Below are 27,964 nucleotides of genomic sequence, written 5' to 3'. Positions count from 1 at the left end.
TGGCTTCAGCAGTAGAAGTACTGGACTCTAGAAACATAAGAAACAAAGATTGCAAAAAGTGGTTCAGAACAGGCATGACTTTTGTATGCAGCACGAGGAACAACATATTTCCGGACCACGAGAGGAAAGGTTGTCTCAGCTTCCACGGCGTAGTCGCTCAGTGCTCGGGGTCAGGTACTGCCTGTTACGATGCAGAAGACTCATCCCAAGCGGGCGGCCTGCAGCATCCCGCCAGCGCACGAGAGAAAGGCGGGAGCCGTGACAGAAACCACCACGCTTCCCTATAAATAAGAAACACCCGCCGGCAGCACCAGCGATGGGCAAAACCGTGCGAGGAGCTTTCCTTGACCCAGCAGGTGCTCAGCAGCCGAGCGGAGGAGACGTCCCCCGGAGCCGTGCTCTCTCCCCCAGCCCTCCTCTCTCCGCCCCGGCCAGGGGAGTCCCCCGCTGCTGCACCTCCCAGTCACGCCATTAAATTTATTTCCCTCATTAAAGTCAGAAATACAGGTAATCTCTCACCGTTTTCACAAACCATGTGAGAATTGAGTATACCTGAGACCTCTGGCCGCCTGTTACACCTGCTGGTGTCGGGCGAGGCAGCTAAAAGTTATTCCAGGATGGGATGACACACAGGCAACAAACCAGCATAAGCCCTTTTACTTAGGAAACCAGGCCAGACACGCAGCCTGACGTATTGTCTCCGAACCCAAGATAGGCAAGGAATTAACTTGTTAAAACCAGTCTTCCAGATGGATCCGCTCCTTCCGTTGTTGCAACATAGCACCTCCTCAGAGCGCACGACAGCGTAATAAAATGTATTTTTACGTTTTCTGGGGTCGGTTGCCGGCTCCCCCACACCACCACGCCGTCCGGGGTGTTCAAAGACAAGGGGGAACATGATTCAGTTTTGTCAGAAAACGGGAACAGCTGAGGCCGGGGACGATTTATGAGCCACTTGTAACTCTAGTTAAAAAGAGCCCCGTGGAAAGGCGGCACAGGCGGCTGGGAACGGTAGTTGTGCGGCCGGTGCGAGGCGACGGAAGGCGGGAGGGACGTGCGGCCCCCGGGCTGGCCGGGACCGGCGCCTGGCACCGGGCGGGGAGACAGAACCCGCCCGCCGGAACCGCGCCGGCCGCGGGGCGGGGCGAGGAGATAAGGCCCCGCCCCGCCCGTCGCCGCGAGCCGGGCGAGCAGGAAACTCCCGCCGTTGCCTTACAAGGGCAGACACGCGCTCCCTCCGCCCCCCGCCCCTGGAATGTGGTGACCGCACCGCGCTGCACCAACGCTCCGCTCCGCCGGGGGGGAACGGGAGAGAGGCCGAGCCCAGAGCTTTGACCCCATCCTCCTGGGGAGGGCAGAGAGACCCCGAAGGGAAACGCAACACCCGTAATCACCGTCGGCACCCTCCCCTTGCGCGGTTTGTGCCGCCTCGCCGCCGAAGCGACCAGCCTCGTCGCCATCCCTCCCCGCGCGGATGGTCTCGCCCACGCCTTCCTTCCTCTGCGCCGGCGGGGCGGCGGCTGCTCGCTCTCCGGAAGTGCCGTTGCCGCCGCAGCCGCTCTCCGCCGCGCTCGGACGAGGACCCTCTCCCGCAGCCGCCAGGTGAGGCGGGGCCGCCGCCAGCGCTGAGGGGGCCTCAGCGACCGCCCGCGGGGCCTGGAGCCGGGGGGAGGTGAGGGGTGCGGCGGGCCCGGGGCAGCGCGCGGGGCGGGGCCGCCTGAGGAGCCGGGCCGGCGCCGGGCCGGGGGTCGCTTGCGGCGTCACCCGCCTGGGGGGCAGCCCCCCTCGGCCCTCGCCTCGCCGCTGCCGGGCCCGGCTGGAGCCGTGCGTGGCGCGGGGCTCGCGGCTCTCCCTCAGCGGGGCGCCGGTCGCAGCCCGCGCCCGTCAGCGGGGAGCCGCCCTGCGCGGCCGGGGCTGGAGGGGGGTTCACCGCCTTGGTGGTGGCCCGCGGCCTGCCCTGCGAGCCGGGCGGTGGGCCGTTACCGCGGGCAGAGGCAGCAGCGCCCGTTGGCTCTAGCACTCTGTCGGAAGGGATCAGCTGCCTTCCGGCCGCATCGACCCGCTCCGGCCGTTTCCTCACCATCGCTAGAGCAGGGGAAGGGCTGGTCTGAGAGAAAGCTCCTGCGGCTGGAAGAGGTTGAGATAGCAGGAGAGGTCGTGAGTCTATCCTTTCCTGCTTACGTTTTGAAATAATTACGGCCGCAACAAAGCTATTAGGGACAGTTCATAGCGGTTTCCACTCTCTAACTTGCAGACAGAGGCCTTGTTGAGTCACAAAAACTAGATTTTGAGGTAGGTTTGACTCCTGTACAAGGGTTTAGGAAAACTTATTAATGAGGAGTCTATTAAGATGGCTTTCAAGACTAGGTGAGATTTTTTTTTCGAAGTGTAATCTGCTCTTTATTGAGCTTTGCCACAGATCTGCTGGAGTGCCTTGGTCTTACGTCTTCCTGCTGCCACCCAGACTGTGATGGATGAGTGGTGGTACCTGATGCTATAAATTGATTACATGGAAAGAACTTGGCATTTAGCTTTGAGGCTGACTTTTGAATTTGATTATTTAAGAGAAGGTGGCTATTTTATATCTTAGTTTAATAAAGTTCCCAAATAATTGGCAGTGTTAAAATAAAATATTCGGTACTAAATTTTACGTAGAGACTTTCTTGGGTGTGTTTTCTGTGTTGTGGTGTGGTTTGGTTTTGATGTTTTTGTTTTTAAATTTTGAGTAATAGACATTCACCGTCACTATAAAACCACTGTTGAAACATGTTCTCTGAAGCGTAACTTTTGGTCACTGCCTCTAAACAGATCAAACTTTTGCATCACTATCAGCGGGTTGTAAAGTTTCGTATCTTATTGTCTGGCTCAAGCTCTCTAGTTGCGCAGTTTTGTCGCATTGTAGGGTTTATCTTTTTCCCGGGGTAAGGAGCATAAGACGACTTTCTGTGTTTCTGTAGTTTGATATCCATTGCTATTGCTCGACTAAGCAAATGAATGTACATGTACAAGCAGCACAGAGGAGCACAGTGCTATTACTACCTCTTTAGTCCCGTGGGTGCAATTTATTCATTTTTTTTAATATCTTAAAATCTCCTAAATAAAGGTTATGTTTTTGGAAGTATCTTATGGTAAGTCTTACAGGCAAGATCTTACTTTAGAAGTTTCTTGAACAGTATCCAAAACAAGGCCCAGACCATTCAGTGCATCATAGCATGAAACAACAGACTCAGTCTGCCTGTCATGACTTGTACTGTCTAATGTGAAGTATTTCCACTTTTTATCTACTGAAATTCTTCTGTTTTCAGCCTATACTTACCCTATTTGAATTATAAAAGCATGATTTTTAAAAAAAAAAAAAAAGAAATGACCTGGTGGATTTATCAGATTAAATCCTATTTTCTCTAAAATTAGCAGGTCCAGTGCTTGACTGAAATGAGGCTAGTTCTTGCTCGTTGTATCATTCACTGTTGTATATGGAGAGATGCCACTAAGTGTAAACACTTGGAACTTTTTCATCATAAATTGATCTCTTTGGCTAACTGGATTGATGTCCTTGTTTTTTCTGAACATGTTCCAATTTATCACCCTCTTTCTAATAGAGTTTTCCAGAGCTGAGTGCAGTGTTTCATAGAATCATTTAGGTTGGAAAAGACCTTTAAGATCATTGACTCCAACTGCAAGCCTAACACTGTCAAGTCCACCACTAAACCATGTCCCTAAGCACCACATCTATAAGCCTTTTAAATACCTCCAGGGATGGTGACTCAACCACTTCCCTGGGCAGCCTGTTCCAATGCTTGGCAACCCTTTTGCGGAAGAAGTTTTTCCTAATATCCAGTCTAAACCTCCCCTGGCACAAGTTGAGGCCATCTCCTCTTGTCCTATCTCTTGTTACTTTGGAGAAGAGACCAACCCCCACCTCTCTACACCCTCCTTTCAGGTAGTGGTAGAGAGCAATAAGGTCTCCCCTCAGCCTCCTTTTCTCCAGGCTAAACAACCCCAGTTCCCTCAGCTGCTCCTCAGAAGACTTCTGCTCCAGACCCCTCACCAGCTTCATTGCCCTTCTTTGGACATGCTCCAGCACCTCAATGTCTCTCTTGTAGTGAGGGGCCCAAGACTGAACACAGTATTCGAGGTGCGGCCTCATCAGTGCTGAGTACAGGGGCACGATCACTTCCCTAGTCCTGCTGGCCACACTATTTCTGATACAAGCCAGGATGCCATTGGCTTTCTTGGCCACCTGGGCACACTGCTGGCTCATATTCAGCTGGCTGTTGACCAACAGGTCCTTCTCTGCCAGGCAGCTTTCCAGGCACTCTTCCCCAGGCCTGTAGCATTGCATGGGGTTGTTGTGACCCAAGTGCAGGACCTTGCACTTAGCCTTGTTGCCCCTCATACAATTGGCCTCGGCCCATTGATCCAGCCTGGCCAGGTCCCTCTGCAGAGCCTTCCTACCCTCAAGCAGATCAACACTCCTACACAACTTGGTGTCATCTGCAAACTTACTGAGGGTGCACTCAATCCCTTTGTCCAGATCATTGATAAAGATATTAAACAGAACTGGCCCCAATACTGAGTCCTGGGGGACACCACTTGTGACTGGCCGCCAACTGGATTTAACTCCATTCACCACAACTCTTGGGCCTGGCCATGCAGCCAGTTTTTTTACCATTTCAGGCATAGCTGCACCAAACTTGGGATGAAAGGCACTATGGTCTTGTGAGACCTAATGTTTCTCTATATGCAGGCTGACAGGTCCCTTCAAGTGAAAGAGCCGTGCCTTCTGTATTCTGTATGTCTGCCTCCCAAGCCCAGTTTAGAGAAACTTAGAAAATAGTAATGCAAGCATTGGCAAATTTTTCATCTTCTCTAGTACAATATTCTGATATGGCAATCTTCTGAACAGAATTAGAAAGAAATGGGCTCTCTTCCCACTATGTGTAGCTCCAGTGAGCAGTAGTCTGCTTTTGTTACCGCCTCTCGATTAGGATTGAATTATACCTGAGAGAATTGCAGGTAGTAGCTTGCTGGCAGCACTGCCTTGCAGCACATGCAAAGTAAACTTATTAGGTTACTCTGAATAGGCCATATCCTGAAAACTATGAATTATTTCAGAGAACAGTTATTAACAGATATTGTTTCACTCTATTCTGGGTAGTGGAACTTTTAATCAATAATTCAGAGTTTAACAGTAACTTGTATGAGTGTTTTTCCAGAGGAAACAAGACTGAAAGTTATACAGAACCCTTGACTGCAGCTTGAAAGCAAACTACCTTTATTGTCAGCTGTCTTAATAAATATCTAGATGTCAGGAGTTCATATTTATTTGTTGAGGTGTTGTTGGAGGCCAAACATCTCAGATAGCTTGTGGTTAGTGAATGCTGAATGATGCGCAGTTGCATTTCATACGCTATTTTTAGTTCGGGACAATTTTTTTTTTTTATATACGTCAGAAGAACGTTGTATATGCACGTAGTATTTAAAAGTGTGGAATTGGCAGGGGAAATCAGTAACGTTCTTTGTAGACAGACTGAGAAGGACGTAACCATGGAATATCCTTTTATGATCCAGATGCTTGGTACAGCGTGTCATGTATCTGATACAAAGCAAGGTAAAATGTCTTTCCTTTAATTAAAAACAAAAAACCTAACTGCTTTTTGCCTGAATGTTGGATTGGTTGACCACGTAAGGGAGTTACTTTGCTTAATTTTACTGCCTTTTTTTAAGGATGAATCCAAGTTAGTGACTTCAGTTTTGCTTTTCAGGAGTCTAACAGAAAATAGAGTAACTTTCAGCAAACTATCTGAGAAACCATTAGAACTGTGCTGTGACTCTGATTAGAATTGCATTTCTGACCAGATTTTTTTTTTAAGCCATAAAATTAATATTTAGTGTAAATTTCAAAATGTTGGCATTCTTGGGACTACAGGTGAAGCTTGAATTTGTCCTCTTTCAGGACACTTGCTGCAGGGGCTTTCTGTAAAATTCAAAATCAAGGGTGGAAGGAATCTGGTTTGCATACCATTTGGTTGGGGCATAATAAAGAATTATAGCAGCATGGATTGCTTGCATTAGATAAAACTAAAGCATAGAGGTGTACAAGACTTTTAGAAACAACATTAAACAGGGTCTACCTTACTTTGATCCAATAGCAATGTTGAGGTCTTTGTGTTTGCATTTCAGTGAATGACTCAGCTTTTTGTGTTTGTACCGTCAACCATAGTTGAACACTAAATGTATCTTCCCAGCTAAAAAGAAGCAGTTAACTTGAAAGCCTCGCTTCTACCCTGATTATATTAGTGTTATAACATGTAAACTACCACGTTTATTTCTTCATTTGACAACTCAAAGGAAACAATTAAATTAGTATATTTGTGATACATGAAACTATATAAAGGTTCTATGAGAATATATAAATGTTTTAAAAGGTTGATAATTTAAAGGAAACAATCTTCAGATTTTTAGAACTATTATGTCATTAGTTAAATTTTAAAAAGAGTATGCTTGCATTTGCATATGTATTGTGTAATAGTTCCACTGTGTAAGAGAATAGCAATGCGGTGCTTTTGAACCATGTCAGTGTCCTTTTTCTAACACACACAATCCTCTAGTTGACTTTGATGAGAGCACTCTAGTAGGAGTGCTTTGGCAGATCTCTCTCCCAGCCCCATCCAATGATCTTCACAAAAAACGTTAGGCTCTCTTCAGGGTCATTCTGTGTCCCGAGACCTACTGCACTTTTAACAGCAGCTATTCTAACAAAATGCTATTCAGAGCCTAAAATACTTTTTTTTTTTTTTTCCCTCCCAAATGTTAATTTAGCATACTGCGTGATTAGTTTAACCACTACATACTATGCTAGGTTAGCAGCCTGTATCCTTCTACGTGGTAGGTCAACAGTGCCTCCTAAACTGCTGAGTATGTAGTCATCTTAATTTGTGGAAGATGCAGACAGAGTATTGAATCAGCAATATAAGCATAGTGTGAGTTTCATTTAAAGAACTATGATTTGATTTGGTTTTTAATATAGCCTGCTGTTGGCCTACAGTGCCAGTCCCTGAATCCTGAAAGACATTATTCTTAAGAGCAAGTGAAATCCAGATGAAAGAAAATAGAGCAGGAGATAGTAAAATAAATGTGTACTTTGGGGTATTTGCTTATAACATGGAATCTGATACTCCTTTATCCATCTCTCCCCCAAGGACTTGAAATCTTATTAAATAAGGCTAAATCTTGGATATGTTTCTGTCTCCCTAGAACCAACAGCCAACATGTCTAGTAAAAGGGCAAAGACGAAGACCACCAAGAAGCGCCCTCAGCGTGCCACTTCCAATGTATTTGCAATGTTTGATCAGTCGCAGATTCAAGAATTCAAGGAGGCCTTCAACATGATCGACCAGAACAGGGATGGCTTCATTGACAAAGAGGACTTGCATGATATGCTCGCCTCCCTCGGTAATGTCACTTTTCTGTTTACAGTTGCCAAGCAAATTTGTGCTGTTCAAATTAAAATATTGAGTTTGGGAGAGGTTATGAGAGGTGTCTCAGTTTGTATTACGCTATTCAGATTACTTTTCCTTTTAGTTTGAAAGCTAAACTAAGTACAAATCCCTGTATTTGTAGGAAAGAATCCAACAGATGAATACCTAGATGCCATGATGAATGAGGCTCCAGGCCCCATAAACTTCACAATGTTCCTCACAATGTTTGGTGAGAAGTTAAATGGCACTGATCCGGAGGATGTAATCAGGAATGCTTTTGCTTGCTTTGATGAAGAAGCAACAGGTATGTGGGTGAAATAACAGTGTACATGTATTATTTCTACTTACTTTTGTAACAATAAATACTTGTATTCATAGAAGCGGCGATGAATTTTTTAACTCTGAAAATTCTGATTTCTGCAAATTAAAAATCATGCCACATATCCTCAGCAGCTGAAATTACCTTTTCAAACGCTATAAAAGTTGAAATATCAAACTTCTGGCACTTCGATTCTGTTGTTCAAGACGGGAGAAAGCAAAAAAAAAGATGTTGATTGGGAACCAGGGTCTTAAATTTTTCCTAACTTAAAATTCAGCTTCTGGGCAACTTTTGTAAGGGGAATCCTTGTCTTCAAAGCTGTTGTGCTTTTATGAAGAACTTGTTTTCTGTCAGCAACTTGTATCCACCTTCCCTCTGTTAAGCTGCACTTAAAGGATAAGAAAATTAATACAGGAAAAACCTTGCGTGACTCACAAGAGTGCTGACAGAAGGAATCACAAGTTATAGAAGGCTGCCTGTTTAATAAACAGTGCCAAAAATGTAATCTTTGCAACCAGTCTAGTAAATCTGAGTTTTGTCACTGATTTAAGATCAATTTAAAAATCTTTGAAATACTTCAAACATCCCTGTGTTTCATGCACTTGTTGAACATTCCTAATGAAAGCCACTGGAAAAAAATAATGATGGAACTTGACTACCAATGTTCAAGAGAAACAGATCCCCTTAGTGTACAATATACAGTTGTTAGAAGGCTGTCAGTACTACCGGGAGTATAGCCCTGCTGTTGGGACAAGGTCCAATATGTACACTGACAAATTTGTATATGCTTTGAAGCAACACAGGCAAATCATACAATGGCCTTTACCTGGTTAGTAAAGTAAAAACCATGCAAATTAACTAAAAGGCTTGACTTGATTGAATGCTTGTAATTATTTGGCAATTATACTAATAGGCTTTCATGGCTTTGTTTTCATTTGGCAACAAAGACTGTAGGTCTCTTTCTTTGAATTCTTTGTTTCAACTAGAAATTATCATCCATCTGTTAGCAGATACATGTAAAAACTCCTTTTTCTTATGTCCTCTTACGCGGTGTTCTAGGGTTCATCCAGGAGGACTACCTGCGAGAGCTGCTGACGACAATGGGAGACAGGTTCACAGATGAAGAGGTAGATGAGCTGTACAGAGAGGCACCCATCGACAAAAAGGGGAATTTCAACTACATTGAATTCACACGCATCCTGAAACACGGAGCAAAAGACAAGGATGACTGAGCAAATCCCTGGATACCTGCAGATTATTTCTACTTTACAATTATGTTTATTTTTGAGGGTTTCTTCCTCATAGAATTTGTTGCATGCATTTAGCTTTACAGCTTTTGCCTTTCTCAATGTATTTATCTATTCCAGGCCATTTAGGCATATTTGCACCTGTGTAATCAGACTGGAAGTGGGGAAAATATTGTGAGGAAAAGGATACAGGGACAAAGATCCATGGACTTGATAGTCCAGGAAAATAATCTCAATGTTTCTGGTTTAGCTGGATTTTTACATTTTTGTAATAAATGCCACTTTGGAATAAAGATTGCTATATAGATAAAATACCTCAAATTCTTTTGTGAAGAATGATGTTTCTATTATGCATTTACAAATGCAGGTGTATTAATTGTATTTCACTTGCAGTTGCAAATCAAGCTGGAAAATTCATTTTCATAATGTTTTGTGCAGTCTCACACAGTTCCGAAATGCTCCTAGCAGTATGTGCTAGTGTCTTTAAAAATGCAGCTGTGCAAATCTCTTGCCTCAGGTTTATGAAGTGGCATCTGACTGGTATAAGTAGTTAGCCAAAGAAATGGTTAGGGAAGATTGTTACAATTGCCTAATGGCCAGCAGAGAACATTTAGGATTCTTAAGCAGATATCATGCCCAGCTTTTATGTCCTTTTAATATTGATAGTTTTTTAGCAATATTTTCATATCAAAGTTTGCATTCCTGTTTGCTAAGCTTTTATGCTGGCAGTAAGTGGGAATTAGGCATATTTTTTCCCTTCTGCTGAAGGAAGCTTGTGCAAAGGAATCTGTCTTTGAGCTGCAGTGTCTGTGCTGGCACTAATTAACAGCAATACGTGGCCAGAAAACCTCCATAAAGCTGTATTGTTCTGCAGCTTTTAATTTGCATGTGAGAATGTGAGCAAAGTAGTTCTGAGAATTAACCTGGTAAAACCTTATGCGTGATAAAGTTCCTCTTGCTTTTTAAAAGATCATACATTTTCCTCAGCTACATTGATAAGATGGCTTTTAAGCAAGCAAGACTCATTAACTCAAGAACAGCTGTGTTGATGCTGTTGTCTCAAATACCAAGAAGGGAGGAAAGTTGTTCCCTTAGTTCTTAGCATGACCATGTCCTTCCATGTGTCTCGTTCTCTTGGCTACTGCAAGCTGAAAAGCATAAGGGGAATTTATTTTACCTACATATTTGTCAATTAAAGTGATGACCTCTTATCCAGAAACCATGCCATGAGCTATTTCACATGGCTTAAAAGACCACAAGGAATAGGAATTTTATGTCAGTGAAAGGGCTTGTAAAAGCTGTGACAGCCTATACTGTAAGGACGGTTTGTCTCATGTCCTGTGTGGTAGCACAAGGGCTTGGTTACTTAATCTTGCTTGTGTTCCCAGTATGGCAGTTCTTGAAGATATGCTGGCTTTAGCTTTGTAAATAAGTTAACTTGACAAAGTATACTCAGTAGGCATACTTTTTTTTTTTAAGTTTTTTATTCCTGGGTGGTTTATCCTACTTTGGGCTGAAGTAAAATGAGTTTTCAGCCATTCTTTTCCCAATTTTGTGTTTTATCTGCTAACTGGAACTTGGCCTCAATTTTTCTTTTTTTCCTACCCAGACTGTGTTCTTTGCTATATGACTTCAGACTGCCACACCTGCTCCTTCTCTCAAAAGTTTGTTTTTTAAATTATCTCAGTGCTCTTCAGTATGGTTGCTGAGGTATTTCTCCATGGGATGCCTGCAAGCTTCTAGCAACAGCTGGGTTTTTTTTGGAAGGTAGTTTACAAGCATGTATGGAAGTTTTCACCTACAATGCCCATGTGACAACAGTGTCAAGATCTAGGAAACACTGTCTTGTGGAAATGTTGCTATGTAACATTAAGCTGAAGGACAGTTACACTGTCACTTCTTCAGACTGATCTTGACACATCTGTGCAATTCGATACTGTGTGCATACATGCAAGCAGCCGGCTCTAAGCATAGATGTTAGACTGTCTTGATTATTTTTTCCCTTTGAATGTCTAAATGGTGTAAGATTCAGAGGGTCAGTTTTCTTCTGTTACGAACACTAGGTGCCCAAACCATTCTTGTCCTGATCCTGTCTTCTCAGTAAATTTTAGGTGCTGGTATGTTAGTTACCCTGTGTAATTGGCAGATGAGTCAGCTGGATTTTTCTTGCTGGAAATAAGTTTTGGAGTAGTGATTTTTAAATCATAAATATGAGTTACATGAAAGAGAATCTGGTATTCTCCTCGAGAGGAAATTGTCCACTTCAAAATCTTCTGTACAGCAGCTCTCAATTTTTGAACAGCCAGCTGAAATGTGGGATGTAGCTGCTTTGTTCCTTGTCGCACTGTGCGGGTGCTACATTCTTGGCTGCTTTCTCTGCTTAGGGGGTGGGGAGAGGGAACTGTGTTAATGTAAAGATACCTACTCAGGAAGGCACATAATTGAGAAATACTCAAACATCCTTGGAAATTCTAACTAATTATGGCCTTCCAAGTTCAGGTTTCCCTAGTATCTGTATTGTAATGTAGGAGACCAGTTAACCTGCAAGCAGGCACAAAACCTGTAACCACTGGAAGGCTACGAGCCCTACAGACCCAGCCAAGAGACCATATAAGAGCATCAGATGCGTTTTGTAGCTAGGCAGCAAGGAACGTCCAGACAGCTGAGGTTGCGTGCCGAGAGCTGTAGGGATGTGTCATCAATAATCCGCTTCCAAAAATAAAAATAACTTTGGTCACTGAAACAGCTTAAGATTCTGATGACTTAGGCTTAGCATTTTGCAGTCAAAATCTTGGAACCTAACCTTTTCTCCCTTGGGGTTTATATATAATGGTCTCCAAGCTCCACGCCAGACTAAGCTTATGATGAAAAACTATTTTCATAGGCTGATGCACACATTTAATAGTCTTACATCTACAGTGATATATAATGCCCTGTGAAGCACTATTGAAAAGCAGTGATTTATTTTACATGACCCATTTACCCTGTTCTAAGGCTACATCCGCAAAGGTCGAATTGAAGCCAAAGAGCTATTGCAGCTGCATGAGAAACCTCCAAAGAGGACTGCATTTGTGTGAAGTGCTGCCAGTACATGCTTGCCTGCTGCTTTTTTTTTTCCTCCCCTCCTCTGACTGTTGCTGGAGATACTGGTAATATGCAACATTTTAGCCACTCAGGATACACTTGTTTCTGCTCTTTACACTGCATTTAAGCAAATAAAACCACCTTTTATCACATGGTGATCAGCTGACTGAAGCATTTCACAACATGAAGTCAGCTTAATATACTAGCTCAGCAACTAACTGATGTCGCAGAGGTGGTGTTCGTACACTCTGAAGTAAGGATCTGTTTTGCCACTGACCTAAGAACTATCTTTAGATGGCTTGTTTCTAGGATCACTATCGTACGTTGAGAAACAAAATGTAACACAGGGGCCCCATCCTGGCACAGGGCATCAATAATAGTATGCCTTTGTGTTCTCCCAGTGCGTTTGTCCCAAAAGCTGGAAAATATCTGAAATCTTGTCGTCACATTTCTCGTGGCCTTTCCTTATCCGGAATGTTACTAACCTACTACTTGGCGTGTTCCTGGTGTGTTTCAAAGGGCAATGAATAGCTCTTTTACCATGCTCAAGGCATTCAGACAATGTAAGTCCAAATAACAGGTGAGTAAGAATCAAAGTAGAGTCAGGAACATTTTAGATACCAGATATCTATCTGCCATTTGTATTGCCTATGTACCCGTGCTCCTATTGTGGCTTGCTTACTTGATTTTTCAAACTCTACTGTCATTTTTAGATAACCTCCTCCTTCGGAAAAATGATTTAGGATGACAGTAACTCAGAAACAGTATTACAGAGGCCAGGAACAATATAGAGGCAAAAAGAAAGCAAGAAATGCCTCTCAAAATGCAGCTTAAAAATAAGTTACCATGAAATGTTGAAAAGCAATACTGGGGAAAATAAACAAATTCCACACAGCTCATTTTTGTTGTGGCAACTCTGAGCAGCAACTCCATAGAGATCACTGTTTTCCCAAACTTTTGATATATTAGATAGAAAACTTTTCATCTTTAAAAAAAGTGGCAGCACATGGCTGCTCTTCCTATTTTCCTCTGCAGCCCGTGGGCCTGTACACACATGGTCCCCTGTTCCCTGGGACCACTCACCTTGGGTAGGAGCGAGCTCAGTTGCTGTGGGCAGACAAAGCAGGCAGGCTGCTGTGGTAGCACACCCTTTGGGAATCCCTGCGCTAGCCCTTGAAAAAAAAAATAACTTGTATTGCAAATTTCAACAATACAGGAAAAAAAAACCTGCCAAGGGATGTTTTCAAAGCAAATGTGTGATATTCCCTAAAGAACAGATCGTACATAATAGACATTGCATCACAGGCCTTAAGGGGTCATGCAGTTTGTAAGAATGTAATAAATCTAAGGGAAGATGTTTACATGTTTCTGGGAAGCATGTAATTAACCAGAGAGCAGGAAATCAAACTGCCTCTTGGAAAATCCCCACCGCTTGCTGCACACAGACTCCTCTGCCACGCAGCTGTGATTCGGTCCCTTTGTAAACCAGCCTTGCACTTTGATAAAGCTTGAAAGTCGGTTACAAATACTACAGGATTAGGCAGGTCAAGACTAACTTTAATATGTGTGCCTAAAGGAGCAGATGGTGTGTGACAGCAGCATTCATTTTAGCATTCTTGTAAGCTGTCACTGCTCAGTTTTGCAAGGTTTATTTAATCCTTAATTTGTAATGTCCTCACTTTGACTATTTTAGGGTATCAGTGAGTACAACCTCACTAAATATTGAACTATGTTTTGTTTTGTATTTTTCTTTATGCATGGTGTGGGCATAGCTCCTTGGGAATTAAAAGACAGTATTTCACAATAATTTCCAGCCTCTGCCTAGCATATTCAAGTGAGTGGGTGTAAAATGAGGCCTGCGAGCCCCGTCATAGTATTTGCTAAAATAGAGTTGGCGTCAGACCCGAGTAACTTGAGCCTTGACTTAGCATGGTATCTAACAGATACTGGATTTTTTTTCCTCTATTGAATTCTTCTTCCTTAATTGTGAGCTAACTGTCTCTAACACAATAGGTTTTATACTGGCAACATATTACCACCCCACAAGAAGCATGTTGATTTTGAAATTGCTCCACCAGCCAACCAAACTTGCATAGGCATCAGCTAATAAGAAAACTGCTAACAGCTTACTTTTTATGTCAAACACCTGACTAAATACGCTCCTTCTTGTTTTCTGGGTATGTTTTAAAATACCATTTTAGGCCTTCGGCCAAGCATTGAGCACATTTCATTTTCTTCCTTATTTGTACATACACATTGTCAGACAGATACAAATGCTAATTTAACATGTGAGGGCACATATGTATGTCCTTAGGTTTAGCAGAATTAATTACATGTGTTTGAAAGACTGGAGGCCTCACTCTTCTTACAAAGAATACCTTATCAACACTTATTTTTGCATTTCGTTTATAAACATTGTGGAATCAAAACTAGTGCAAAAAGGGGAGAAAAAACCCCAGAGATTTGGCTAAAATTATTGCAAGTTACCAACTGGGATAAAAAACAAGTGATGAAGAAACAGCACAAGTGGCAGTACAGTAACTTCTTTATCATAGAGAACAGGTAGCAAGGGACAAAAAACCTAGCAGAAATCAACCCAAGATGTACTTTTCAACTTTTTCTGTCTTTTTTTTTTTAATTTGTGTTCTTATGTATAAAGGACTTTGGACTCGGGAATGCAAAGGAGCACCTTGTCTGCTGAGTCCACCCCTCGAAGCTCCATCAAACACGTTTCAGTGCCTGTTCATACAGTGATCAGCTGCAGATTTAAATGATTATATTGGGGTTTTTCATTTTCTCTGGTTTTACAACACTTCAGAGACTGACTTTTTTTATTTATGTTCCATTACATTTCTCTGCTTTGTCCTTGGCCCTGGCATATCGTTGTCATATGATGCTCTAGAGAACTTACGTTCTCGCCTTTTCCTCAGCTATGCATGCTGGAAGTTACCAGAAAGTCAACACAGAGCTATATCTCATTTTCAATATGGAGAAATAATATATATATTTCTAAATTCTCTGAGAGCCTTTATTTTTCATGCTTCAGCATCTACATTGTGGCAGGGACCACCTGGGAAAGCAGTAACTTACCATTTTTATTCATGAGGTCTTTGAATGAAAACAGGGAATACCCCGCAGCCGGTTAGAAGTCTTGCTCCGAGGCCCTCCAAGAGACCCAAGCGAAGACATGCATTCAGAATCCCTTCTTTCACTCATGACTTCTTCAACGTTTTCCCCTTGGATCACAGCGCTGGAGCTATTTTTAGAGAAATTCCAGAACAACTCTGGGACGCTCCCAGCATCACAAAAAGAATGACTGTCACTCTGACTGATACAGCACTGCACTTGGGGTAGCTTGACAGAGACAACAGATGCCAACTGGAATCAGGGAAGAAGGGGTGGAAAGGCAAAGGGATGAGCCAAAATACCAGGTGAAGCAATTGACAGTCAAAACGCCTTTGTTAAATGACTGTTTTGACCTAGAAATTACTTAGAACAAAATTTGGAAATATTTGATTGTGCTGTCAATACTTAACCTCTGTAAGTAGCATTTGCTACTTTTGTTAACAGTGATAACACGCTCAGAAAAATTTCTTAACTGGCAAAACCAACCAACTTTCACACATTTTTCATTCTTAATTCAATGTGAAAATCACAAATATGCTTTTTCATCTGGTCTCCTTTTTTATAGTCTTTTGTTTGTTTCCTATGCATATCCTCAGTCTGACTTCTATGATGACCAAGGGTATGGAATAGCTTCTGTACAAGAAAAATCACCTAAGCGGGACCCTGCTACAGCTGACGGAACATGCAAGAGCTCTCTAGAAGCAGAAGTAACATGAAAGAGGTGAACACGCAATTCAGCCTCAGCATTTCTTCCAATACAAAGTCTAGACCATCGAATAAAAATTGGAATAGGTAGGTTCAAAATTAGTAAGGTGAAGTTCTTCATGTAACAAATAGCAACCTTGCAAAGGAATCCAAAAACACCTGCAAAGGATATTGTGGATGCTAAATTTGCATGAATTCAAGGACTACGTATTAGGCAAGCTCATGAAAGAAGTTCGTCATGGGTTACTAAACACTGCATCTGGCTCAGGGTGGCTTACCCCTCCATGAGCCAAAACTAGTAGAGATTGGGAGAGGATTCTGGGAAGATATCATAGGCTTCCCTGATTATTCTTCTTCCCTCAGTACCTGCATATGGCCATTGCTACTGCTCTCCCCTTAAGAGCAGGCTAAAAGCACTCAGTGCTCTCTCTCCAAAAAGAAGAGGAAGTACAGAGAAAGAGATTTTCAAAAAAACTGATGGTTCCAAGATTCAGGGGAAAACAAAACAAAACAAAACAATAAAACCCTCCAGGGACCTGGTAGGGGAGACCTCACAGCACCTGTTATTTGTTGAAGGCATCCAAGGAGCCAGTAGACACATCCCAGTGGAGCTCCACCTAGAAATGCAAGAAGCAGGAAGAGGACACCACTGCTGGGCTTCCCCTTCCCCACTTTATGAGCCAATTCTGACTTGATGAAAACTCAGGGCGAGACTTGGACAATGTTGCTGAACCCCAGCTTCATGGTTCTCACCTTCTTAGGAGGCAGCAAGATCTGAACGTTGAGCAAAACTGCAGCCTGAGCAATCCTGACAGGCCTGCTCTGCTCCTCGCTGTTGTGTATGGCCAAATGCAGCCGCTGGGGATGAGCCTGGTATCTTTTTCTGCCCTTGCAGCGAGCAAGGGGTACGCCATGACTGCAGACAAGTAGGCCAGTCCCCTGGCTCCCGCTGGCTCAGTGCAGTTGCCTTTGGGGAGCAGACAGTGCAGACACAGTCCATGGGAATGGCAGCTCACCAAAGCACGGCCAAGACTTTGCTCCCTGCCTTCCACATCCAGAATACGCATCTCTACAGCTAGGGCACACTGGGCTAGGCAGACTTTTACTGTGAGCCAGTGCAGCTGTTCCTCCCACATTAATTAGATTCATAAAGAAATGTTATATGACAAAGACTGATTCTGCTTTGTTAAGCAACCAAGTTAATCACAAATATTTGCACTGTCATCATAACTCAGCAGAGGCGGGGAAATGGAGAGAGTTAAATGAAAGGAGGGAAAAGGATTACTGTAAATTGCTTGCTGTCTATAACAGCCTTAGAACTTAAGTATGAAACAGATAATTTTGAAGGCTTTTAGACAATCCAAAGAAAGCAAGCCTAGGAAAACATTTCAACAGCACCGAAGTATTTGAGGATTTTAGATGGAAAGGATAGGAAAATTTTATACACTTTGCTTAAAAGGGTTTTTTCTTAAACAAGACTGACATAAACGAGAAAGAAGGTGGGAGTAATGAAGGAAAAAATAGTAGAAAGAAGAAAACTGAAGGAGTTAAGAGTTCAGCGCTTAAAAGAAAAAAATCATGTTTTCAGAATGGATACATTAATTCCCATTTTGTATGGCTTATGCAGGAAATCATGCGGTAGTGAGAAATAAACAAGTTTTGGGCATACATTCTTGGATGTGGTAGTGCAAGCATTTCCTCCAGCCCACACCACCAAACGCGGTGTAAAACCGAAGCCCATCAGTAGGTGGCACTATTTCAGCACCAAGTGCTCCCCGAGGATGTGCCTGGAGTGTTCTTTCAAGAGCCCGAAGGCCGCCTTCAAGAGCAGGCCTGCTGTCCCATCAGCCAGCGGTGCGGAAGCACAGCTCCCTGCGCAGCCAGGGAGCACCATCAGAGCGCAGGGGAGCCTGCAACTCAGAAAGCAGCCCGCATACTCCAGAAACGGCCCGTGCACCACCGTACTGTCGGAACCAGCCTGTAAGGCAGCAGGAAGTGGGATTACAGCCACGCTGTTCTCCAGCAACGGCCAGGGATGCACAGTCACAGGCAACTAAGCACTGTTCAGGGCTGCGGGCTGCTCATAGGCACCATCCTCCAGCAGCATCCTCTCCAGAGGGAGATTTAAACAGCAGAAACAGAGCCCTGTTCACCTGAGAGATCATCACAACAGAGCTTCTTTCTTATTTAAGAGCTGAAGCACAAGGTAATGCATTCACAAAAAGAGACCTTTACTTGTTTTTTCTTTTCAAGATTTACGTCAATGAGTAAAAAAGTATTCTCCAAATATTATAGGAGGCAAAACGAATCCCTTTTTTCCCCTTTAAATGTCTTTAGTGGTATCACGAATGCTGGAATCAAGTAAAATCGAATCACTTGTAAAAGCATTATCTAGATTTACATCGCACAGAAGACGGTCTCATTTAACAACTGCTTCTCATTCCATTCTGATGCGACTGATTAGAGACAAAAGCTTTAAGAGAGACAGACATAGACAGACAATTTCATCACTAGGAACTGATCTCATACTGGGCGAGTAATATTACTGTACCTATTCTCACATCTTTGAAAGTTAAACACTGGGAATAACATACAGGTTGACAGGTTTCATATAACACCTCTTTAATAGCATGAAAAACAATACAATATAGACTAGTATGGTTGCAGCACTACTGGTTCAATTCAAAGTAAATGGTGAAAGGATTTTACGTTAAGATATCAAATGACCCTTTTTCTAATTAAATTTCAACACACGATTCGGTTGTTGAAGATTATCACGGAGTATTTTAATAACTCTATTACTATCTTGATGTTTCTACTACTTTTCTGCCCACTCACACTTTGCATATAATTATCCTGAAACTATGCGCCATGCCTAATAAGTACAGAGGATTTTTCCCCAATGCTTTTTCCATGAACATGCTCTCAATTCATCAAAGTTTAATATTTTTTCCCTTGCATTTCGAGGCAAATTTTAGACAAGTGATATTAAAATTAATTGGGGAAGTATTCTTATAAGCTAATTAGGTCAAATTCTCAGACCTCATGAAGTAACTCTTCTGGTTTGAGGGGAGGGCAGGGAAAGCAAGCTGGGCCTTTTAGCAACTGAAGTGTCTCCCTTCAAATTTGGGACTGCAACTTCTAGATCATATATTAACTTTGGTACGTACAGTGCCTAAATGTAATCCATTTACATTTGTAAATATAATTGGTAATTTCAGCAAAAGCCTGTTCATCTATTTTTTCCTTTCCTCCTTAAGAGTTATTGTTTACCAAGATACTGATTGTACACCAACAAAACTGGTAACAGGTAGGAAAGGAGTTAAAAGAATGATGAACTGCCAGTGCAGCTTTTCCATCTTACAATATTTCAGAATCTTTTTGCGTACTAAACCACAGCTTCTTGAAGCCCAAGTGACTTATATGGGACTTCAATACGCAAAATGTGAATAAGCATTCTGTTCAGAAAAATTTCAAAGAAGCAGAAGAGGTCATGGGCTAAAAACAAACTGCTTCTGAAGTAATTTCAGACCCCATCCACAGGGGAGCACTAAAAAGAGCTTGTACCTCACTTTCTTTGAGATCCTACATCAGTAAATGAAGAAAGCAAAAAAAAAAAAAAAAAAAAAATTAGTGTTATCCTTTGTACTGTTTTCATATAAGCAAGAATAAATCCTCCAAGGGGTCTTGTAATCGATGGCTGCGAGAGGTGTTAAGTCTTGTTCATGCGGGAGTACTCATTTAGAAGATGCAAACTAGAATTTTCTGATCCCTTAAGCAAAACACGAGGAAGACTCAATGTAAGGATAACACCTTACACTTAATGCAGGCAGTATGTTACCAAATGATCCGGCTTCATTTACCTCACTGCTATGACACCATGAACCTGTTAACTCCGCGATCGCCGGCTGAGTCTTTCAGGAACACGGACCGAAGCTCCATCTTCAACGTGATACATAAAAGATAAGCACACGGGAAGAACTCGCTGACCCGAAGAAGCCCTCCAGAACTACATGTGTACTCCTCAAAACAAGAGCTCGGAGCAGGGCGTCCCGCAGCCCGGATCGGGTGCCGGCGCCCGGCTGAAGGCGGCGACCCCCGGCCCGGAGCTGCCCCGTGTACCCCTGGCCTCAGACGCGCGTTTTTAAGGCGGCTGGGATTTATCCTTCCTCATCAACTTTCTGGGCTCTCCCCCGCCCAGCACCCCCAGCCTCAGGGCCCGCCCCCGGAGCGGCGGCGGCCAGCGGGGCTCCCCCCTCCCTCCCTTCCCCGCCGCCCGGCACCTGCAGGCGGCGCCGAGGACCGAGCACCGGCAGCGGCGGCGACTTCCCCCGGGCTGCGCCAACGCTGCCGGAGCCGGGGGGAGAAGCGGTTGCGGGGACGTTCCGAGCCAGCCTCCCCGAGGAGACGGGAGCTGTGATCGCTAAGGGGAAAGGCCTCGCAGTCGTTTTCTTGCCCTCCGCCGCTTCTCCCGCCGCCACCCGGTGCCGGCCCGCCGCTCGTCCCCACCCGCCGCTCAGGAAGGCGATGGTTTCTCCGGGAAGCAGCGGGGCTGCTGCGCCGCGTCCTCCTCTTCCGCATCTGTCTCGTACCGGGTCCCCGCAGCCACCGTTGGGGTGAGGTTGGGAGGGTCGGGGTGCTGCCGGTGGGGAGGTGTTTGGGGGCGGGAACGAGCTGTGGAGAGAGTGACCATTGGGAGACGCGTTCGAACCAGCGACCGTTGGCGGCAGCCGTTGGGGCAGCTGCTGCTGAGGAGAAGCGATGGCGCCCGGGTGTCCCATCTCCCCGCCCTCGCCGCCGGTTGAGGCTGAGGCTCCGGCAGCCACGTCCGTGGCTGCCGGAGCCTCAGCCTCAACCGGCGGCGAGGGCGAAGGCCCCCCCCCCCCCCGGCGCCATCTCTTCATGGGGAGGGGAAGAGCCCTTCGACTCTGCGCGCCGTTGAAGCCTAGGGCGGGATGCCGTTTTTGAAGAGAGATCTGCCTTCCTCCGGGGCCAAAAAATAAAACATAATAATTAAAAAAAAAAAAATTCTCAGTGCTGTGCTCGCTGGAGAGCTGAGCGTTGTCTCCGACCTTGATTCTCCCCACACGTCCAAGTTTAAGGCAAGGGGTGGCTGCCAGGTTGTTTTCAGGTCACAGCCTTCTGTGGTTAAAGCTGAAAGGGGCTGCATGTAGGTTCCCCCCATCCATCCCTCCCACCTACCTTAAAGGACAAATGCAGTCTCCCCCGGTTCATTTTATAAAATCTTAAAGCTTGCTCCGCAGCATTGTACGATGTAAACCTTAGCAGGCTTAGGAACAGGTAAATTAAATGACAGTGGTAGCAATGACATGGACCAAAGCGTGGCCATTGCTCTGCATTGTTCAGACCCAGGCTCAGTTAGCCTGAGCATTACAGTTGAAGATACATTTTCTGAGCAGTTTTTCTAGGGAGATGAGCAAAAGCAGTGTGAGTTGGTTGCTTTCCCTTTTTGCTTAAAGGAGTAGGCAGCAGAAGTCAGCTTTCAGGTATGGCAGACCTGTAGTATATTTCAGGTAAAATTAAATGCATAAAAGTAAATGGAGGTCAGGCTGAACTTATTGATATGAGCGAAATATTGCTTGCACAGTTTTCTCCTAGTTTTAGGGTGTTTTAAATAATGGAAAGCAAGGCAAGGACAGAGACCTGTCATTATGCAAAACAGCAACTACTTACCCCGTCAGGTGTCAAGTATAGGCACTTCAGAGTTTGTTCAGGTGAAGTGCATTGTGTTTCTCCTTCCCCTACTACTTAATATTGCAGACAGTTATCCTATATCCATATGCATACAGAGCTCTTTTACAGGCTTAATGACAGCTCTCAAAACCTCACCTTGCTCTTTTAGACTTGCGACCAGTCCGAGTTCCCTCCTTGCAGGTTCCTGTATCAAGAAGGGATCCCAGACAAAAGCTGTCCCTTTGAAGACTGAAATTCAAGTTTAGCTTACGTCTTCTTTTGGTGACTTTTTTTATTTAGGAGTCTGTCTTTCACTTATTTTCTGCTTCTCTATTTCCCTTCTTGATTAGGGAAATATGTTCTGATGAGAGGAAAATGGAAGTGTGTTGGAGGTGTTTTCTGTCTGTGAACTTTAACATTAAACCTTAGCACAGTTTTTTTTAAGTCCTAACTCTGATCTTATTGTATGTACTGTATTTACTTCTCTCCCTAGTGTCCAAAAATCAACATGTCTAGCAAAAAGGCAAAGACGAAGGCCACCAAGAAGCGCCCTCAGCGTGCCACTTCCAATGTATTTGCAATGTTTGATCAGTCGCAGATTCAAGAATTCAAGGAGGCCTTCAACATGATCGACCAGAACAGGGATGGCTTCATTGACAAAGAGGACTTGCATGATATGCTCGCCTCCCTCGGTAATGTCACTTCTCTGTTTACAGTTGCCAAGCAAATTTGTGCTGTTCAAATTAAAATATTGAGTTTGGGAGAGGTTATGAGAGGTGTCTCAGTTTGTATTACGCTATTCAGATTACTTTTCCTTTTAGTTTGAAAGCTAAACTAGGTACAAATCCCTGTATTTGTAGGAAAGAATCCAACAGATGAATACCTAGATGCCATGATGAATGAGGCTCCAGGCCCCATAAACTTCACAATGTTCCTCACAATGTTTGGTGAGAAGTTAAATGGCACTGATCCGGAGGATGTAATCAGGAATGCTTTTGCTTGCTTTGATGAAGAAGCAACAGGTATGTGGGTGAAACTCAGCCACTCCACGCAGGGGGGGGGTGTGGGGTGTGTACTTTTATGTTGTTTGTTTGGGTTTCTAACTAGTAAGCTGATTTTTGCACCTTTACAAATGAAGTATGACACAGTAATCCTTCTAGATGGCATATTCTACCAAGTAATGAACATTCAACTTATTACTGAGTGAGAGTAAAAACTGGCTGTTCTATGTGAGTACTGAGGACTAGTAGTAATGTTCTTCCGTGAGGCTTTGAAGAAGAGTGTTTTAACTGGGCAGCGTGTATGTTCCTCAAAGTGCAAAATAAGATGCCTTTGCTCTAAGAAGATGAGGAATTCAAATTGCTAATATGTGATTTTCTATGGCATTGAAAAGGTAACGGATGTGAAATCTGTGATACAACTGAGTTTGTCCTCCCCCAGCAGTAGATCTGAGATTCATCTGAATTCTTTGATGTTTTTAATATTTAAAGACAGGCTGTCCAGACTACATAAACTCTTTTGAACCCTCATCTTGCCTAGTGTATGTTATGGCTCTGATGACAAATGGCATGTGTCATGCCCTCACCGGCAGCTCAGTTTGTTTTCAGGTTGCAGGAAGGGCTGTAGCCTTAATGATCTAAAGATAAAAACCGGGTGGGGTCTAGAAGGCAGAAATGACAGATTGGAGTGACTTGCATAGCAAGATGGGGGCAAAGAGGAAAATGCAGTGCTCAGTTTTACTATATCAGACTCTCAAGGTTGTACCTGTAATCTTGAGGTTAGAGTTTATGCTTTTATTTATTTATTCATGTAGGTTAAGATTCTGGAGAAGTGTGTAGCAACCAGGGATGAATCCTTAGGGCAATTCTGCAGAATTACTGAATATCAGCGCTTTGACAGGTTGTGAACATGTCTTACTAGTGCGTGCCAAAATTATGTAGCCTCTGCACTAGAGATGTCACTGCACCTGTAACTTTCCTCACAGCTGTCCACCACAGTATTTCAGTCTAACCTGTGGTTATGTGCTCTGAACCTTTCAAAGGATATTACTCCATTTCAAACAGCTATTTTCAGTCTGTGTATTTTTAGCACCTTTTGCCTTTTCAAAGAGCATCCCCTTCCTGCTGAGGTGTAGGTAAACAGGCTTTCTGTTGGTAAGGCCTTTTCAAATGTTAATTGACTTCCTCCCTCTCAAGGGAAATCTCTTTACCATCTCCTAGAGAAGGAAGTTCTGTTAGTAGGTTAATTATTTTCTCTCCACAGGTAGTCTGACTGTGCTACAAGGGTTTTTTGTGTGCTCCAAAACAAGAGCCTGTGAATTACGATATAAAGAAAATGATTGTGCTACCAGTTCTTTTGAACAGTAACCTTATACATCTATGTAAACAATAAGTTACTAGTTCAGGCCCCCATGTACTGATAAGATTGATTTTATTATCTTGCAACTCTGTGTGGTAAATGTTTTAGTCTAGTGCTAGCATGATTTGAGGATAATGGTTCCACAGTCTCTTTTGTGTCTTATGCCATCCTCAAATTTTAACCAGGAAACATGTTAGATAGTTGTGCTGTTTTATTGATTTGTGATTCATAATAGTCAAAATGCAGTCTTCAAAATAACGTGTGGTGTGTTTGTAGAACCCATGTTATGTTTGTCTTTTATTAATTTTATTGTCAGATTTGGCTTCTGATCAGTTTGTTCCTTTTAAAGAAGAACAAAAGCATTTCCAGCTATGTCAAACCTTTTTCTTTTTTTTTTTTTTTCACTTCATAATCTCCACGTGCGTGTGTGTTATGGGCATAATTTTCTAGCGCTACATCAGTGTATTCTTCTGAAAGAGAATAATACAAATCAGATCCTCTTGATGAGGATAAGGTAGCTGTACTTGTTGGTTTTTACTTACATTTCCTATATTGCCAATCTAGTTGGGTATATTGCTTCAGCATTACTATCGTATGTAGTACTATGAAATTAGTATAAAAGTTATATCTGTCTGCATTTGGTGTATCTTTTGTCTGCTCTTTGATCCTCCATTGTCATCTGTTTTGTGCTGTCTGCCACAGGCTGAATCTTAAATTTTGCTTCATTAATTTGTTACGCCCCATCTACATTGAATCTGTGTGTGAGGGAGAGTGGGAGTACCGTTTGCTTTACAATTTGGTGCTGCTAAAACTCTTAGTGTATTCCTAGTCTGGCAACCTAGTTCAGTGTTTAAACACCTAGCTGTTCAGACAGAAGCAATTAAGTCCTTGAGGCTAAACTTGCAGCACCAAAGGCCTTGCATTCTTTGAAGACGAATCCTCATGTCATCTCTCGTCACTACTTGGTCTCTGTAGGACTGCAGAAATAGAGCGCCTAATCTGTTTAGCTGTATTTTTCCCTCCTTTACGCACATCTGCAGAGAGACGATTCCAAAATTTGACCCGATTAAGATGGGCCTGGCTAACTGAGTATTTTCCCCATTTTTTAAAGTGGAACATTGCTGTTAGTCTTCTTCATTTGGAGTCAGTAGCCAAGGGCTTCTCTACACTGGGATATGATGCTGTTTTAATTAGCGTATGTTGAAACACGTTTTTTTTCCCTTCCCTGCAGCATAAACCAACCCCATGATAATTTTTCATGCTCATTGACTGCCTTTTGGTCCCCTGATTCCCTGTTTGGCTTTGTCTCTCTAATGAACTCTGTTTGCTTAAGTTATTCAACTCTCTTTCAAAGCAGAACTTTTTTTTTAATCACATTCTAATTGAATCACATCAGTTGATGCGGGTGTCTACATATGATTTCCAGTTGTTCTGCACAGTTTACATATCTTTTTTTTGGAACATACTTCTGCCTCCTCTGTTCTTTAGTTGGAGAAATATCAATAACAGTTCAACAACCAATTTCTTTCTCAAATGAAGCAACTATTGTGCATTTAAAAGTATGGTAGGTCATATTTCAACATTAAGCAGTTTCTGCATTCTTCCACCTACCATTTGTTATGCGCATACCTTTTTTAATCTCTGAACTTTCCTGGAATGATTTGGCAACTGGTGGTTCTGCCCATCTATTGAAATTGAATTAACAGTACAGACTTAGCAACTGCTCATTTTTATATCTTTGTTAATTTCCTCCAATATCTTCTGGTAATATTTTAGCATAAAATAAATAACTTAATATATCCTACCTTTTTTTGACTAGCTTCTCCACTTCTACCTCTCCACAGTAAACATTCTTCTTCCCTCCTGAGTTAACTTGCTCAATCCTGTCTGAAAGTCTTTTCTGTTACAAACTCTTTCCCTGGACACTTGCCAGCAGTTCCCTGTATCCACGTAAACCGCCTCCAGCAACAGTATTGTACAGCAGTGAAGAGCCAGCCAGTGGTTATTTAGTCCCCAGAGGAAACTAGTTTATAGAGGATGCACAAATATATCTAATTAAGTCAAGAAAAATAGAATTCAATTAAGAGAACAGCTTGTGCAATGAAGACTAGCAGTGACAGGAACTTGTTTTTCCACTTTGAGCTGTTGAAGATCAGTAGATGGAAATAGGTGTTACTAGATCACAGAAGATCAGACCCTCTTTTCAAAAATCTGTATGAAATGCATCAAACCACCCTCCCCCTTGCATTCAAGGCATTTCTTTAGAATTCAATTAAGAAGGTATTTTGGGCTCGTAGTGCAAATGTGTATATTACATGCTGTATCAGTTAATTGCATGCCTGTTGGTATGCCTGTCTTGCTGCTTTTGAAGACTCGGCTAAGAAGCGGCTTCCCTCTTGTGTTTCTCTCTGTATGTCTCATTCTAGGGTTCATCCAGGAGGACTACCTGCGAGAGCTGCTGACGACAATGGGAGACAGGTTCACAGATGAAGAGGTAGATGAGCTGTACAGAGAGGCACCCATTGACAAAAAGGGGAATTTCAACTACATTGAATTCACACGCATCCTGAAACACGGAGCAAAAGACAAGGATGACTGAGCAAATCCCTGGATACCTGCAGACAGCTTTTTTTCCTCCCCATTAATTTTATTTCTCAGGATCTGTTTTTTCTCTTTTTCTTGTTGGGACCTTTTGCATACGTTGTTAGCATTCCAGCTTTTTCCTCTGTGGACTCTGGGGCTGCTCAGGCACACCTGCACCTTTGTCATAAGACTAGAAATGGGCAGGGAGAGAGGACAGCTTACAGTGATAGAGGTTTAGGGACAAAGATCCATGAGTGTGGAGGCCCTGGTGAAAATGTCAGTGCTACTCATCCTAGCTAGATTGATTTTACATTTTTAATGGTAACTTTTCAAGTAAAACACTGCTGTATTAAGTACATCATTAAAATTGTCATGCTAGAAGTGGACTCTCTATCTAATCATATCTGTAAATATTTTTGCAACTGTATGCAGTCATGTTGTTACCTATTTTTGCCTTAAAAATGAAGCATAAGTCACTTAAGCATAGTGATGTTTGTACTTCAGCAACTGAGTACTTCACTTACTACTGTGAGCCTTTACAATGAAGAAATTCCCATCCTTCAAATGTTAGTACATTGTGAATTAATGATTTCTGTCCAAGACTTGCACATTAAACATTTTAAATCTTATGGATGTAATTGAGGGGGTATTTTACCACCTTAGCGCCTCCATTTCTTGACACTGAGTACAATATTAATACTGCTTTTTAAAAACGTATATGATAAATCCTAGTGTTTGCTTAAAAAAAGATACTGTGTGTGAGTGGAATGCTTGAGTGATGCCTCTTACCAGATCTGTAGGACTGACGATACAGAATTCATTACATTTCATTGCAACCATTTATTTTGTTCTTTCTTTTCTCTTCCCATCTTTTTTCAAAGCACAGTCAGAATGGGGCTAGATGAAGAAGGAAGGTATGCTGCCTCTGTCCTTTTTGTTTTCTGTCTGAAAATGTTATTCTTGCTTTCCAAATGAAACAACATACAATATATTTTTAAAAGCTTCTGCTGAGAGTGGTGCTTTGGGTGTGTGAGAAGGAGGCATTCCTTTTTGTTCCATTTCTCATAATTATATCCTCTAGTTCTTGTGGTATAGAATGCATAGCAGATTTGCTACAGTACTCTGAAAACAACTTTGCCATAATCTGAATACTTGTGGTTCTGTTTTTTGGTGTTGAGAGAATGGGTGATTAGGGCTGCTTCTGTCACTTCTAGGAATTACATTGTTATCCCTTAAGAATTTAGGTTACAAAATTAAGAAATGTCATTTGGCTGAGAGCGTTTTACTGTTTCTTGGTCAGCTGCTATTGCGAACTGAACTTTTAACAAATTTCATTAGAGGACAGTGATTATTTGTTTTAGAAATAC

General features: G+C 42.9%; 3 protein-coding genes across 4 annotated transcripts in view; 2 read left to right on the top strand and 1 right to left on the bottom strand.

Moving 5' to 3' along the window:
• MYOM1 (myomesin 1) overlaps window positions 1-20,195 on the bottom strand; it is a 116,219-nt gene extending 96,024 nt beyond the window's left edge. Inside the window, exon 1 of the mRNA XM_075494428.1 lies at window positions 19,826-20,195. The gene's annotated coding sequence lies outside the window, so the exon portion shown is untranslated. The remainder of the gene's footprint in view (window positions 1-19,825) is intronic.
• LOC142406049 (myosin regulatory light chain 2, smooth muscle minor isoform) lies at window positions 1,368-9,368 on the top strand. Of its 2 annotated transcripts, none has more exons than XM_075494426.1 (4): window positions 1,368-1,602; window positions 7,258-7,455; window positions 7,624-7,785; window positions 8,860-9,368. In XM_075494426.1, exons 2-4 carry the CDS (start codon window positions 7,272-7,274, stop codon window positions 9,030-9,032), a joined length of 519 nt encoding a protein of 172 aa, XP_075350541.1. In that variant the 5' UTR covers window positions 1,368-1,602; window positions 7,258-7,271; the 3' UTR covers window positions 9,033-9,368. The 2 variants fall into 2 exon arrangements, with proteins under 2 accessions (XP_075350541.1, XP_075350539.1); XM_075494424.1 differs by lacking the exon at window positions 1,368-1,602 and adding an exon at window positions 5,452-5,611.
• A 321-nt stretch (window positions 20,196-20,516) lies between the features above and the next one.
• LOC142406052 (myosin regulatory light chain 2, smooth muscle minor isoform-like) lies at window positions 20,517-27,226 on the top strand. The gene is made up of 4 exons (XM_075494433.1): window positions 20,517-20,578; window positions 22,150-22,348; window positions 22,517-22,678; window positions 26,441-27,226. The coding sequence occupies exons 2-4, from the start codon at window positions 22,165-22,167 to the stop codon at window positions 26,611-26,613; spliced, it is 519 nt and encodes a 172-aa protein (XP_075350548.1). The 5' UTR covers window positions 20,517-20,578; window positions 22,150-22,164; the 3' UTR covers window positions 26,614-27,226.
• The last annotated feature ends 738 nt before the right edge of the window (window positions 27,227-27,964 follow it).

The sequence above is a fragment of the Mycteria americana genome, chromosome 2, assembly GCF_035582795.1.
Source record: "Mycteria americana isolate JAX WOST 10 ecotype Jacksonville Zoo and Gardens chromosome 2, USCA_MyAme_1.0, whole genome shotgun sequence".
In the NCBI taxonomy this organism is placed as follows: Eukaryota; Metazoa; Chordata; class Aves; order Ciconiiformes; family Ciconiidae; genus Mycteria; species Mycteria americana.
The sequence above is the reverse complement of the archived record's forward strand: the minus strand, read 5'-3'. Positions and strand labels throughout refer to the sequence as shown.

Bases quoted from the DNA above. Each gene is read 5' to 3' on its own strand.
- LOC142406052 (XM_075494433.1), top strand. From the start codon at position 22,165: ATGTCTAGCAAAAAGGCAAAGACGAAGGCCACCAAGAAGCGCCCTCAG. The intron at 22,349-22,516 runs GTAATGTCACTT...CTGTATTTGTAG, and splicing joins TGATATGCTCGCCTCCCTCG to GAAAGAATCCAACAGATGAA. The intron at 22,679-26,440 runs GTATGTGGGTGA...GTCTCATTCTAG, and splicing joins CTTTGATGAAGAAGCAACAG to GGTTCATCCAGGAGGACTAC.
- LOC142406049 (XM_075494424.1), top strand. From the start codon at position 5,467: ATGCACGTAGTATTTAAAAGTGTGGAATTGGCAGGGGAAATCAGTAAC. The intron at 5,612-7,257 runs GTAAAATGTCTT...CTGTCTCCCTAG, and splicing joins TGTATCTGATACAAAGCAAG to AACCAACAGCCAACATGTCT. The intron at 7,786-8,859 runs GTATGTGGGTGA...GCGGTGTTCTAG, and splicing joins CTTTGATGAAGAAGCAACAG to GGTTCATCCAGGAGGACTAC.